At 40.3% G+C, this 14,409-nt stretch overlaps 2 protein-coding genes and 1 pseudogene across 12 annotated transcripts; 1 reads left to right on the plus strand and 2 right to left on the minus strand.

Annotated features, from left to right (window-relative positions):
- The window catches only part of LOC120286068, a 9,873-nt pseudogene extending 7,165 nt beyond the window's left edge, over positions 1-2,708 (plus strand).
- A 231-nt stretch (positions 2,709-2,939) lies between these two features.
- On the minus strand, positions 2,940-6,808 carry LOC104454630 (notchless protein homolog). 11 transcript variants are annotated; one of them, XM_039316652.1, is made up of 9 exons: positions 6,420-6,807; positions 6,166-6,283; positions 5,638-5,700; positions 5,328-5,403; positions 5,064-5,177; positions 4,202-4,379; positions 4,073-4,125; positions 3,513-3,568; positions 2,940-3,415 (listed from the first exon to the last, which is right to left on the minus strand). In XM_039316652.1, exons 5-9 carry the CDS (start codon positions 5,074-5,076, stop codon positions 3,332-3,334), a joined length of 384 nt encoding a protein of 127 aa, XP_039172586.1. In that variant the 5' UTR covers positions 5,077-5,177; positions 5,328-5,403; positions 5,638-5,700; positions 6,166-6,283; positions 6,420-6,807; the 3' UTR covers positions 2,940-3,331. The 11 variants fall into 11 exon arrangements, 10 of the variants coding, with proteins under 10 accessions (XP_039172586.1, XP_039172589.1, XP_039172590.1 ...); XM_039316655.1 differs by having other exon boundaries at positions 4,202-4,344; positions 5,068-5,177; positions 6,420-6,800; XR_005552870.1 differs by lacking the exon at positions 5,328-5,403 and having other exon boundaries at positions 2,940-3,431; positions 4,202-4,344; positions 6,420-6,803.
- Positions 6,809-8,443: 1,635 nt separating this feature from the next.
- Positions 8,444-13,965, minus strand: LOC120296254 (receptor-like protein EIX2). Its single transcript, XM_039317996.1, is given in 5 exon segments — positions 8,444-9,573; positions 9,576-9,762; positions 9,764-10,122; positions 10,125-10,822; positions 13,271-13,965. Coding segments are annotated over 5 exon segments (3,069 nt in total).
- Between the last annotated feature and the right edge of the window lie 444 nt (positions 13,966-14,409).

Genomic DNA, 14,409 nt, shown 5'->3' on the forward strand with positions numbered 1-14,409 from the left:
ATTATACTCTCTCTCTCTCTCTCTGCTCTGCTCTTTTGACCTTCTTTGAGTATTGTCAAGCTGTCGGAAGAAAAACAGAGCTGTTGAAATCTGATAACCCACATGAAGTTGTGTCCAAACCCTTTGCTAGAGTGAAACCATCAAAGCTATTTTTTCTCTGAGAGATAGAAGGATCTTGGTAGCTTCATTAGTTTTGTGTTGTAGATTGCCCTCTAATCTATCTATCCAATAAAGTTCAAATCTTTTGCATCCTGTTCGACTTTGTTGAAGAAGTGGCACCCTCAAACCATCGTCTAGATTCCGGATTCTTGATTTATTTATTTTCAGTATCGGTTTTGCACATGTTTCTCCGGGAACAATACGGCTCTTCTTGTCCCGCCTATGCCCTTTCTGACTGTAGATGCTACTGATGTGTCGGTGAGGTGCTTGCAAGTTTTAGAATTTCAATCAGTTAAATGGAGAATTTTCTCATTCTTGTGCATGTGCAACAGCCGACCCAAAGAAGACAGGACACCTTCTGGCACTGGAGGGGGCAAAGGAGGCTGCATTTATTCAAAGCGGAATTGCTGGAATAAGGGTCCTGACTCGGTAGTCGATGGATGCGAATGTGTTTTTCACACTGCATCGCCTGTTTTGCTCTCAGCTGCTGACCCCAGGTGCTTGAATCTTGCCATGTTAATCATCCAACGTTGTCCTTGTTTTCCTAAATAAGTAGATTGCTCATGGACAAACCATTCCATTCCATGTGGAAGGATTTGCTTTTCTTCTGCCACAATGAGTTCAGTTTCGGTTTTCTGATACTTTATGAAAATTTTACCGAATGATTTCTTCTATTACATGACTCAGGCTGAAATAATTGATCCTGCCCTAAAAAGGCACCCTTAATGTTCTAAGATCATGCGCCAAAGCCTCTTCTATCAAGAGAGTGGTTGTGACGTCCCTCTATGGCTGCAGTTGCATTCACTGCAAAACCTCTGACTTTGGGTGTTGTCATTGATGAGACTTGGCATTCAGATCAGAATTTTGCGAGAAATCCAAAAAGGTTTGTATATCAAAAATTTCCTGACGATATGGCTGTTCATTTCTTTCACTTGTGAAATTTTACTGTTGAATTACATTCAGAGTTCTGTTACTCAGTGAAACTGGTAAAATGCTGATTCTGAGAGGAGTTGGGACATCAGGGAACATTTCTCTCTTAAATCACATAGCTTTGACTAGACACTTTTTACGGATACCCAAACCACGGATTGCCTGTCTCATCACTTACGGTTGTTTGTGTTACTCTTGAAATTTGGCCTGGCGCCATGTTAGATGCTACATATGCTTATTGGATACAACAGTTTCTATATACTTTACTTCTGGAGGAGAACTACTTATCTTTTGTTTCTTTTAACCTGTAATCTCAGATTGCATGGATGACATCAATAAAGTCCATGTCATGGCAATGGCTATTATATGTGTTGAATGAGGTGAAACATTCTAACAGTCTCTTTGGCTTATCTATCTTCAGCTCTGGTATATGCTTTCAAAACCTTAGCAGAGAAGGCAGCTTGGGAATTTGCCAAAGAGAATGGAATTGACCTTTTGTGACGATAAACCCAGGATATGTGATCGGTCCCATCTTGCAGCCCACTGTTAATTTCTCCGTGGAGATAATACTGAACCTCGTTAATGGTATCACTATCATTTAGCCATAAAATTATGTTTGTTATTAAATCTTCGCCATTTTATTTCAGAGCGGCTTCGTCAAACATTTATGCATACTTGTTCTCATTACCCAAAAGACAATCTCAAGGAATAACTATAGAACTATGTTTCTGATTGAAGACGATCTCAGTGAAGTCGTATGCCCTTAACCATACTTATGAGTTATGGACGCATGTGCCTCAGAATGTCTTTCTGCATTGGTCCATGGAATAGCTATCCTTCTTTGCTAGTTAACTGAATTTGGCAACATGAGGTCCCGAGGCCCTTTCATTCTATCTACTGAATCTGCCTTATGTATTTAAGGGTTTGCTTAGTGGCTGCACAGACACACTATTACAATCATTTATGGTAGATTTCCACGTGCGACATCTTTTTCAACTACTGGCGGTAGCAGCATTTGCTACAAAGTTGTCTTGACGTTTGCATGGGAGTAATTGAGGCTTATCCTGCAGGAGCTCAAACATTTCCAAATACATGCTATAGATTTGTTGATGTCAGAGACGTTGCACTCGCACATATCCTAGCTTTTGAAAATCATTCGGCTCATGGAAGATATTGCCTAGTAGGCGACGTCGTACACTGTCATGATGCCTTGAAGATTCTCCGCAATCTCTACCCCACTTTGCACCTCCCAGAGAAGTAAGTTATCATTTTTCCTTAATTCTTATCTTCTGTCAGAATACTGTGCGTCCAAGAGATTACGGTTGTTTTCGTAATGGTGTAGATGCGAAGATGAGAAGCCTTTCTTGTCGAAGTATGAGATATCAAGAAAGAAGGCAGAAGCTCTGGGTGTCAACTTCACTCCATTGGAGGTGAGTCTGAGAGATACCGTCGAATGCCTCAAGGAAAAGGGATTCATCTCTATCTAGGCACTTGCTTAGAACAGCATGTCACGAGCTTGCTAATAATGACTTGTGGACCTGTGGTCTGTCCTCAGCCTTTCAGCTCCTAAATCATACAATTGTTCTGAATAATGTATCATTACCCACTTTTAGAGATAACTCTGCCAGTTTTTCCCAGCTAATCTTACGTTATTGATGTTTAGTTTATGTGTCCAATTTGCCTGCTGAAACAACTCATCATATAGAACATCAGATATAATCTTGAAGACTTTGTAAGCAATGTCGAAAACTTGTGAGATAAATTGAGTCAATGACTCAAGCTAGCGGTTAATCCAAGAAGGCTCCTTTCTGGCCAACATACTTGACTGCCATTGTGTATAAAGCCAATAGAAAATGAAGGACTCACTATGATTGGATATGAATATCAAAGACTGATTCTGCCAGTAACTTATATGACCAAAAGATTGGTGACTCATGATACTCTCAATCAACAGAGCATTGAACAGTGTTTCTGAGCTTAACAAAACCTTGATAATAATAGCTGGATCATAAGTAGACAATACGTACTGGCTGTGATTGCCATCCCGATGCAAGAGAGCTTTACATGACCAAATTGCACCTGAACTCGCAGCACCTAATAGTTGAGCGTGCACTTTCTGTCTGCAGACGTAATGCGTTATCAAACAATCAATTCTTCACTTCTGATGAAAGCATCTGAACTGCCATCTCATTTCATTTGCATATGCAATGGTCTGACAGGCCTTTGTATAACTCCCAATGCATTATCCCATCCATAGCTTCAACACCTTATCTTTACCACCAGAAGCAACATTCTCACCATCTGGATTCCAATCGACCGCAAAAACCTTCTCACGAGAACACCTGCTAAAGTAAGCAAGTGGTAGTCCATGATAAAAATACAAACTTACAAACTTGTCTGATGACCATGTTAAGGCAACAAACCTCATCCGCATGACCCGGAAGATCTTGTTTCAACTTTTCATGCCAATATCCCAGATCTAAAAAGTAAGCCAAATATTGAGCAAACATTTAAGCATTCAAATCAGGCAAAAATTCATAATAATCATAACCATTAAAAAAGGCAGACTCCACATGCTATTGATATCTACAAATAGTTCAAACAGAATTAAAACAACAAGCAAGAGAACATCACTCAAGCTTCCATACGTACTCTGCTTTACAATATCCTCATCACCATATCTCACAAAATAAGCAGACCTAACATGGTCCAATGGTTCAAAAAATAACTTAAATAGGCCATTGAGATCTCAATGAAAACAAGTTGCACTAGAACTCAGCAACAACCAGGGGGAAAAATCCTTATTGCTTGCACCATAAATAAACTAATTTCCTGTAACATTGATATTTTTTTCACAGATAATATTACAAGCTCTCCTGTTACAATTCTAAGTGACCACACTTGATCTCTCTAAAGCTGGCCCATGACACACGTAAGTACTTTATGGAAATCATTCGAACGCTATATGCTTTGTGCAACTGACCTTCAGGGTAGTCTTTGCTCCCACTTAAAAGAAGTCTACTATCTGCAGACCAACTGTGCATTATGTAAATCATGATTAGAAATCATTCTTGAATGGATAAGAAGAGCAAATTTTGAAAATATCTCAAACCTTATCTGATATACAGGCCGGACATGTCCACTGAATGCAGCAACAAACTTCCCAATAATACCATTCCACAACTTCACAGATCTATCAAACGAAGCACTAGCCACCCATTGCCCATCCGGTGAAAAGTAGACATGATCCACAAGCTGCAAACAAAAAGCATAATTTCCCGCATTTACACCTAAGACAGTTCAACAAGGATCTAAAGTATTAGCCTCAAGAAAATATTAGGAGGATGTCTCATCCATTGAACCAGTGCCACCAGGACCACAATGTGGGAGTACGTCCTTATTTAGCATCATTATGGCAATTGATAGTATAAAATGGAGCACAAACAGTCTTCTAAATACAGTAAATACTTAGGGAATCAATCACACAGCAAAAGCAGGCAGCTGTCAAATCAATCTCCCTCCCTCCTCCCTCACACACGCACGCACACACAAACCTGTTGGTGATCGGTCATTCGTGTTTTTGGATGCTTACCAACAGAAGGTTCCCACAAAAACATAGTAAAATCATCAGATCCAGAGACCAATTTTTCGGGAACATTGCCTTTCATTTTCTTGTAACTTTCTAATGCAACCTATGTTCATCAACAAAATACAAGTTCATATGACAGTTACCAGAAAGTAGAACTACAAATGTGCACAGACCCAAAAGGCAGAGAATCACCACAAGGGGGCAGAACATGCACAGAGCCAGAAGACATGTGCTGACTAATGCATACTAGGTTGTAAGAAAATAATGTCCAGAGAGAAATAACCAATGCATACTAAGTTGCATGAGCAAATCAATATGCAGAGAGAAATAAATGTTTGATTTATTGCCTCATGATATAAAGATGATTCCACATAATAACAGTTACCTACTTGCTTCATTTCTTCAGAAGATGAATACTGTTTTCCAGTGTGATCAAAAGCTACAGTTCGAAGAACATACTCAGTGCTCAGAGCAGGGAGTTAACCCAGTGTCCATGATCCTACAACAAAAATTTTAACAGAAATAACGATGATCGTGAAAAAAAAGAAGAGAGGGATCTGGCAGCAGCAACTTAGATTAAGAATGCGGACTTGGCAGTAGAAACTAAGAAAAGACATAAACACGTAAGCCATGAAAACAAAACTCTAACCTTAATATGCAATTCACATCTCAGAGACATTGAAAAATGGTGGTATTTCATTCTTAACGTCAATATCTCCCGAGAACTATACAATGAAAACATTCAAAGGACATGATATGCGCCAATAGCTGGGCTAAATAATATGCCCAATTAGTAGGGGGTAGGTCACTAGGTGCCAAACTGCCTCCTGGCACCAAAGAGATTGAGTGAATGCAGCTACTCCAAAGGCGCAAATAAATATAAAGCTATTGTGGTGAAGAAGAAGACAGGCATGCAATGACCCTGCAATTTGTATAACAAACTTTAAAAAAGATGTTACCTTCAATTCCCTTATCAGCTTCCCCTGGGAGTTTCTCAGACATTAATTGTACAGTCCTGGGAGCTGCAAAGAAATTTAAAATAATTACTTCACCAGGTAACAAGTAGTAGAAGCAGCAGCAGTTTGGCAAAGTCCAAGGACACTCAGTAGCTTGAAAGCAGAATTTACAAGTCCTCGCCTAATCTTACGCCCATGAGAAGTATGATTTGGTAAAAAAAACTTCATGTTATTCTTTTGTTGTTCATGTAGCACGGCACTAGCATATGGACATTAATACATCACAAAGTGATTAAATATTTATCTCAGTGTGGAATTGCCTCTCTTGTTCCAACTTGTCAGTGGGACAGCTATTAAGGGTTGGCGGATAGAGTCCTTCCATCGAGTATTTAGTTTGCAGCCTCAGTGATATTCATTTCTGCATAACATGAAAACTATCGCTGACAACGTGTACTAGGATTTGGTAATTCATGATTTTAAGGTTCGAAACATTTAACCAACACGGGCATTAAAAGTAGCAGGAGGGCTTACATTTAGGAAGCACAAAACTGAACCAGCCAATGAACTTCCAATAGCCAAAAGCGCCAAGAAGCGGAAGTCAAAGATCACCTGCTCAGCAATGGAGGACTACTCTTTGAACATAGATGCACTAATAACGGCAATCAATACGAAAGAACACACCGGTCATGAAAGCAGAAATAAAGAGCCACATCCAACAAGGAATTAAAATCAAGCGCAGCTCATTACAAGTCCATTGCAATAGCTTTTGCAGTTGAAAATACAACCTTCGATCCATCAGGACCCTCCAGCAATTGAGCATATACAACCAGTATGTAAAACAGGCTCTCAAACATCCAAACCCACCAAACCCAAATCACCAAAGCTCTTTCTAATTCTCCGTAGCTGAGCAATAAACAAACTTCCAACAACACAGGAGCAACAATTGTTCAAAGGAGGAGCAAACGATCGAGCGAACGGACAAGCTAAAGAACTGGGTCGGTTCGGCTCACTTTTTAGATGTTCGATTCGGCGGCCTGAACGAAACCGACGAGGGGACTGCTGTTGGGACACAGACGCACGATCAGACACAGAGACGGAGAGAGATATTTTTCATTCATTGTGGCGGGTAACCGTTAATTTATCAACGGTGGAGATCGCATCAGGATGCGCACTGGGCTTTTACTGGCAAAAGTACAAGTGCAACTGGAGTCTGCAGACATTTAGGGCGCGTTTCGTAAGGATTACGTCCTAATGATTCTGATCGAACGATTATTTTTTATTCGTTTTCCGGAAACTGATTCTAAAGATTTTAAGCCCGTTTGAATCATCCAAAATTTATGGTTACGGAATAAATTGCGTTTGGGCGTATTAATTAATTTTGTTCCAAATCAATTTCTTTTAATTTTTAAATAATTTTTTTACTTTTTTTCCTTTGTTTTTTTTTAATTTTTTTAATTTTTTTTTTTTATTTTTCTTTTCATTTCCTTTTTCTTTTCTTTTCTCCCGTGGCGACCGGTGACGAGGGGCGGCGACCTCATCGGATCGTCGGCCCTCGGCAGCTCGGCGCGCGTCAGCCGAGCCTCGCCAATGCAGCCGGGCGAGGCTCGCCTCCCACGCCGGTGGCCAAGCCGACCTCATCGGGGTTTGGCGAGGCTTGCCAGCCACCGGCGGGGTTGGCGAGCCTCGCCGGTGGCCGCGAGCCCGCCCGGCCACCGGCGAGGCTCGGCCTCGCCGCGATCTAGGAGGCCGAGCCTCGGCGGTGGCCGGGCTTGCCTCCGGTGAGCTCGCCGGACCTCGCCTGGTGCAGCGAGCCTTCGGCGAGCTCGGTGGATGGCTGGCAGCCCGGACGGCGGCCGGCGGCGGTGGATGGCGGTGGCGGGCGGTGGTGGACGGCGGTCGCAAGATGGCCAAAGAGAAGAAGAAAATTTATTGATTTTGATTCTCAAATTCGTTCCCGGAACAAGAATCAACTTTTTTTGGTTCTTGATTCTATTCCCAATCTTCCTGGAATAAAATTTTATCAAACGCGATTAGTAGGCTGATTGCAGGAACAAAGAATCGGACTTTGGCCCGTTTGATGGTTACCAAACAGGGCCTTATACGTGCTTATCAAAATTAGTTGCAGCCGGCTTCTCATTTGATCGTCAATGTGAATTGCACGGAAATGTAGAGAGATATCGATACTTTTCTGAATCTATATAACTAAAATTAGTCACATCTAATGGGACGAATGTCCGTAAGTCGGTCATATTGAGATTAGTAATATTGAACGAAAGTCATTGACTTCAAGGCTTTGTAAATTATAATCAAACAAAAATCACTAACATCATCAAAATATTTGATAATCTTGCAAGTATAAATTTTTTTTAGTAAATGACTGAAATTAATTAGAATCTTAACGTGACATATGCCGATGCACCGATTAAATTAAAGTCAATAATTTCTTATATAGGTCAATGACTTCGGTAAAATTGATAAGCCATATATATATATATATATAAATGTTTGGAGATTGACAATTTATCCTCCATGAATGAATCTTAGATACTTGTAAAAACTTCTTCTTAATTACTAACATGTGATTGGGTAAGCAAAAATGCACTTTTTGTTGATATTTGACGTACACGCCTAATATTTGACTTACACATCTCTGTTGTTTTGGATCAGTTCTATAGACAAATAAAGAAAATATAGTAATACAGCACATGGTAGTTCATTATTTCTTGGCATGAGCCTGAAAGTGGATGCTTGACCTGATCGAGGGTTCGAGTTTTCCAGAATAAGGATTGAAAGGCATTTACCTCCGGTCTCATCGCCTATTTCTTAGAAGCTTCGCCCTCCTGTTTCCAATCCGCAACCACCTTCTGACAATTCTATCTATAAAATCGAAGTATGAGTTTGCCCAAGAACCTTTGATGTGCAAGACCACAGTTGGAACTAAGATACCGGCAACATATCCAAGGCCGAAGCTCAAGTAAAACCACTGATCAATGAACTCATCATCACCGTGACCGTCCTCGATTGTCTCTCGTTTGTCAGGTTCATCGGCTGGACACGTGACATTGAGGGGAGCACCGCAGAATCCCGAGTTTCCATAGTATGAAGAAGGGTCGAATGTCGTCATTTGTTGTGTGTAAGGAATCTTTCCTGAGAAGTTATTATCGAATAAATTTAGATAACTCAAAAATGACAGCGATGGCATGCTTTGAGAGATTACGCCAAAAAGCCTGTTGCTCGAAAGATCAAGGGATAACAGTTGGCTCATGCTCGAAATGCTCTCAGGAATTTCACCACCAGTGTCGTTTCTTGATAAGTTCAGAATGAGCAATCCAGCCAGTTTAGTCATTTCTTTTGGAAATTCTCCACCTAAATTATTTCCGGAGATATCTATGCTAGTGACAAGGGAAAGAGTCTTGGTGTACAGTTGGCGCTGGCTTTGCATGGTCACTCGGCAGTTCTCTTGATAGTATGTGCCTCCGTAGTTCCCGTAAAATAGGTACTCGATTCTAGCTTGCCCTTCCACCATTGCTTTAAGATCTCCAAAGCTTGAAGGAATGTTACCTGTCAAATTGTTTTCTGCAAGATCCAGCACTTGCAATGAGCTTAAACTTGAGAGCTCATGAGGAATTTCTCCAGAAAATGCATTGGACCTCAAACTTAAAATTCTTAAATTGATGAAACCCTCCGCCATCCATGCAGGTATGGTGCCATTCAATTGGTTGTTGCCAATATCTAGCGTTTCTAAGCTAAACAGATTCTTGAATGAAGATGGAAGGTCTCGGGAGAGCTTATTGTTGCTGAGGTGCAGAGACTGAAGCCCTTGTAATTGGCCCAAAGGCGCGGGTATCAATCCAGATAAAGAATTGTTTTGTAGGTTGACTACCTCTAGGCTTGAGCAGTTCCCTATGCTTGGAGGAATGCTTCCACTCAAATTGTTGTGACCTGAAGCCATTGCATTTCTCCTATAGATTCTGGGAGCCCACCTGTTATTCTGTTAGATGAAAGGGAGAGGAAGCCCAATTCCGGCATGTATTTGCTTAAATTTTGTGGAATGCCACCTGAAAATTGGTTGTTAGAGAGGTCTAACAATCTAATCTCAGAAATGGGAAGAGGGAACGGTCCCTGAAAAAAGGTTAGAGCTGAGATCAACAAGCGCAAGAGGAGCTACTGGCAACGGATTAGGTAATTGGCCTTGCAACAGATTTAGAGACATGCTAAGGAGAGAGAGATTCGAAGAAATGTCCCAAACCCAACTTGGCACAGGCCCCGAAATGCTGGCATTTGAAAAATCAAGATAGTTGATCTCATTTTCATGTCTAAGCCAGGCGGGGAAAGATGGACCGATCTGGCACGATCCCATGCCAAGACTGTGGAATTGGAACGGAGGCATCCATTCGGCACTCACATTTAAAGTGAAAGAGTTGGATGAGAGATCTAAGGTCTTCATTTTGCGTAGATTTGCAAAATGTTCTTCAGATAGTGTACCTGAAAATGATTGAAAGACACGTTGAGAACATCCAACTCAGAAAGTTGTCCCAGATCAACGGGAAGAGTCCCATTCAATTGGTTCCTACCAAGGTCCAGAACGGTGAGGTTCTTCAGAGTCCCAAGAGAAGAAGGACTCGGCCCTTCAAGCAAGTTATAGTCAAGGGTTAGTTCCTCAAGGTTTTTAAATTGGCCCATCCAACTTGGCAGATAACCCCTCAGCTGATTGTCGTTCAATCTCAAGTACCTCAAATTAGGCAAAGAACTCTGGGAATAACAAGTTTCAGATCCCCTCTGCAAAATTTCCGGCAAACTACTTGTCAAGTTGTTGTTGGATAAATCAAAATTAACTAAACTGCAAAGTGAACCGATGGAGCTCGGTATTCCTCCCCTGACCAGATTCCAAGAAAGGTCAAAATTACTGAGAGTGGTTATTTTCCCAATGGAAGTGGGAAGTATTCCGTCTATTTTATTATCAGCCAAATCCATAACTTCTATCCTTTTCCATGATCCTTGGAACAACTGAGTGCAACTTGCTGAGAGATTATCGTTTCCAGACAAAATTAGGATTTGCAAGTGCGGTAGCTCGCCTAGACCAAGAGGGATCCTTCCATATAGACCACTGTAACTCATGTCAACACTAACAAGGCTGCTTACATTCAGAAGCCATTGAGGGAACTCTGAATCGAAACTGTTGAAGCTGTAAAATATGGGTTTTGACCCAGTGAAAAAGAAAAGAAAAAAGAAAAGAAAAGGTAGAAGCTTCAGCAGAGAGAGGAATCGAGAGTTTTCGGGAGAAGGAAAGAGAAGAGAGAGAGAGAGAGAGAGAGAGAGGAAGAAAAGACAGAAAAAAAGAAGGGAAAATGAAAAGAAAAAGGAGGAGATAAAAGGGAAAGAGAGAAGGAAAGAAAGGGAGAGAGAGGGATGGCAGAGAGAAAGAAGAAGAAGAAGAAGAAGAGAAAAGAGGGGCTTCATGCGTTCTCATCATGGGAGTCTCGCCAAGCCACGTTAACTACGTAACGCAGCACCCGGTAAGTGCTCGTGCTCTCCCTTCGTTCAATCGGAGTAATTTCGGACGTAGAGCTTGAAATTCGGAATTTTAGGAGAATCGAGCGGCGAAGTATGATTTTTGAGTCGTTAAGCTACATATTTTCATAGAAATGATACTTTGGGATGTTGTGAAGTTATAGCATTTTACGGATCGTGATTTGAGCTTGCGTTTGTCTCGGAACGGAATTTTAAATTCGGGGGCGCATGCTGATACTGTAGCGAACAGTAAGATTCGAGGTTTTTTTTTTTTTGGTACTGTTTTGGGGTGGCTGAATTGGGGTTGTTGTTGTACGTTAAGAGAGTTTTCTAAAGACTGTAAGACGGCTTGAAACGGAATTTTGTGGAGGAAGTTATGGCGCGACAAAATTGGCGCATGGGGCCTTGTGGGAAATTGATGGGTTTTTGATAAATGCGAGTTTTTGTGGCGAATAGGTGTCGTTTTATCGACAAATAGGCTTAGTATAGACGAGTCATTATGCAAATATCCTTTTACTCGGCCTTTTGATAATGTTTTTCCGTTAATTATTAGGGATCCAAGTGCATTGATTCGAGTGAGCGTCGTAGTTGATTTCCGACTTTCTGAGTGGTGCTATCGTTTTTAAGAATTTAAAAGCTCATGTCTTCAAAATGATAAACGATTGATATTTTATGAGTTATGAATAAGCATATTTGTTGCATAAAATTTGAATCGGGCATTTACTGCGTTTTGGTATTTAAGAATAGTGTGAGAATTTTTGTGGAAATATATATTCTTTGATGAACGAAATTGAGAAATATTACATATTTTGAGTTTGTGAAACATTTTTACGAAGATCTCGGCTTTGAGATGGTTTATGGAAGGCTATACGAATATCGATTTGTGATGAGCTTTTTGAAATGTATTTGATTTGAAATTGATTTATGAGACAGGTCTTAAAATTATTTGAAAATGTTTTATGAAAAGTATTTATGACGGATAAGGTGAGTTGTGAAATATTTTCATGATATATGAAATGTTTTATGGATTTGGTTTGAGAATTATGGAAGGTGTTGTTCGAGATTGATGTGGATGCTCAATATCGCTGTGAGCCTGGCGAGGGGCTTGTGGGTATGCGCATACTATTCTAGGATATCTTTGTGGGTTAAGCCACCGGCTAATAATAGGTGGAGACATTGCCAAGAGGGGAATCTTGGTCGCCTCATCACTAGGCGTTGTATCATGACCATAGTTTGATATTGAGCAATGGATTGGTCAATGGTCGAGTGGACCATTGACATGTGATAGGAGATGGGTTGATGGAATTGACCATCGATCTGTAATTTGAGATTAGTCGATAGAATGGACCATCGATGTGTAATTTAAGATTAGTCGTTGGAATTGACCATCGACGTGTAATTTGAGATTAGTCGTTAAAATTGACCATCGACGAGTAATTTGAAATTAGTCGTTGGACTTGGACCATCGACATATAATTTCATTTGATTATCAATGTGCGGTTTGATGAGATTAATCAATAAAATAGACCATTGATACATGTTTTATGAGATTGACCAATGGGTTAGATCATTGGCATTTGTGTATTATTATTTTGAATATTTTTGCTTTGAACATATTGTGTTTAAGTAAGAAATATTATATTTTGGCTCTGAAGGTTTGTTAAATTTCTGGGTTTGGTGTAATATGAGATTAACCAATGGAATGGACCATTGGCATGTGAATTAATGAGATTGATCAGTGGATTAGACCATTGATGTTTATTTTAATGTTATTATGAAATGATTATTTTTGCTATAAATATAGCTATGTTGAAACATATGTAACTTATTCTTTTTACTGTATGTTTGTTATATCCTAGATTTGAGTTAAAAGAGATGCGGTTTGGTTTTGTAAATATGCATAGTGGTTGCTCGATCCGCTTAGAAGAGATGCACTACTCACTGAGCCGTGGTTGCTCACCCCTTTATTTTACAATGTTTTTCAGGTCCTGAGTAGATACGAGAGCGATATGGATGTGGGGACTTTTTAGAGATGGATTTTGGGAGATTTGAGGCTGCGTCCTTTGAGTGGAAGGACGGCCGTGTCATCCCCCATTCATGTTGTTTTGGGGTGTGACAGAAGCTGAGGTCTAGAGCAGCGAATGAAGTGAAGTTCACCAAACCAGGTGATGATATCGAACCAGATAGGCGACAATTGGACAGATGCAACCCCAACAACAACAGAAACTCGTTTAGCACACTGATCCACATGGAACTAACCATTGAGAGGTTCACTCCATCAAGCGCAAGATATTTCAGAGAACCAAGACCAGAAATCCACCCGAGATTATTAGTACTTAATTGCTGAAAGGGAGTAGAAAGATCAAGATACTGCAAGTTTGACAAATTTCCTAGATTTGGAGGAATTGCACCACGAAACTTGGCAATTGACAGGTTCAGGTACCGTAGGTTCTCCAAAGAACCAACAAATGCACGAATTGGTACGCCATTGAAATTATTTGAGCTCAAGTCCAAGAATCTCAGAGACTTGAGTCGCGCTAATGAAGGTCTAATTTCTCCACACGGTTTCCAATAAGTATACATACTATAGTAGCCATGAAGATCAATGCTTATCACCCCTCCAGTCCTCTCATCGCAGCCTATTCCTTGCCATGAGGACAGGCGATTATAAGGATCTTGAAGGCCATTTTTGAAGTCAATTAGAGCTTCCCTATCAGACTCTGAGCAATTCCCAGCAGGGATATTGCCGTCACAAGCCAATAGCCATACTAAAATGGAGATAGAGACTAGTATAATGCAAAGGGATGAATCTCTCGCCATCTTGATCAAAAGATGTAAAATTGAAGGTAGCATTACAAGGACTAGTAACCCGGGACTAGTTTGTTTCAAATATTGCTTGAAAAGTCAAGCGGGATCAGCGGGATAATCACAAGATGTCCAAAGAAAGTTAAAGCGATGTGGACTGATTGAGTCTTTGTGAGCAAAATATTTAGGCGTGGAGTATAAAAGGGTTCAATGACTTGAAAAACTAAGGGTTAATTCCTTGAAAAACCCAAAATTAGTACACTTATAATAAATTTACCTCAAATTAATTTGTTGATCACAAAAAGTCCTAAATGGGTACACTTATGACAAATTACGTTAAATGACTATAAAAAAAAAAACCCCAAACTAGTATTTACTCTAAACTAATTTGTTCGATTGCCGAAAATCTCAAGCTAATACATTTGCGATAAATATACCTTCCGTTAGATTGAATCAATA

Source organism: Eucalyptus grandis, chromosome 7 (genome assembly GCF_016545825.1).
Source record: "Eucalyptus grandis isolate ANBG69807.140 chromosome 7, ASM1654582v1, whole genome shotgun sequence".
NCBI classification, from domain to species: domain Eukaryota; kingdom Viridiplantae; phylum Streptophyta; class Magnoliopsida; order Myrtales; family Myrtaceae; genus Eucalyptus; species Eucalyptus grandis.

What these genes read in the sequence shown, in the direction of transcription:
- LOC104454630 (XM_039316652.1), bottom strand. An exon ending in CGGCCTGTATATCAGATAAG is followed by an intron (nt 4,126 to 4,201) that starts GTTTGAGATATT and finishes CATAATGCACAG; the next exon opens with TTGGTCTGCAGATAGTAGAC. An exon ending in GAGCAAAGACTACCCTGAAG is followed by an intron (nt 3,569 to 4,072) that starts GTCAGTTGCACA and finishes CTTACTTTTTAG; the next exon opens with ATCTGGGATATTGGCATGAA.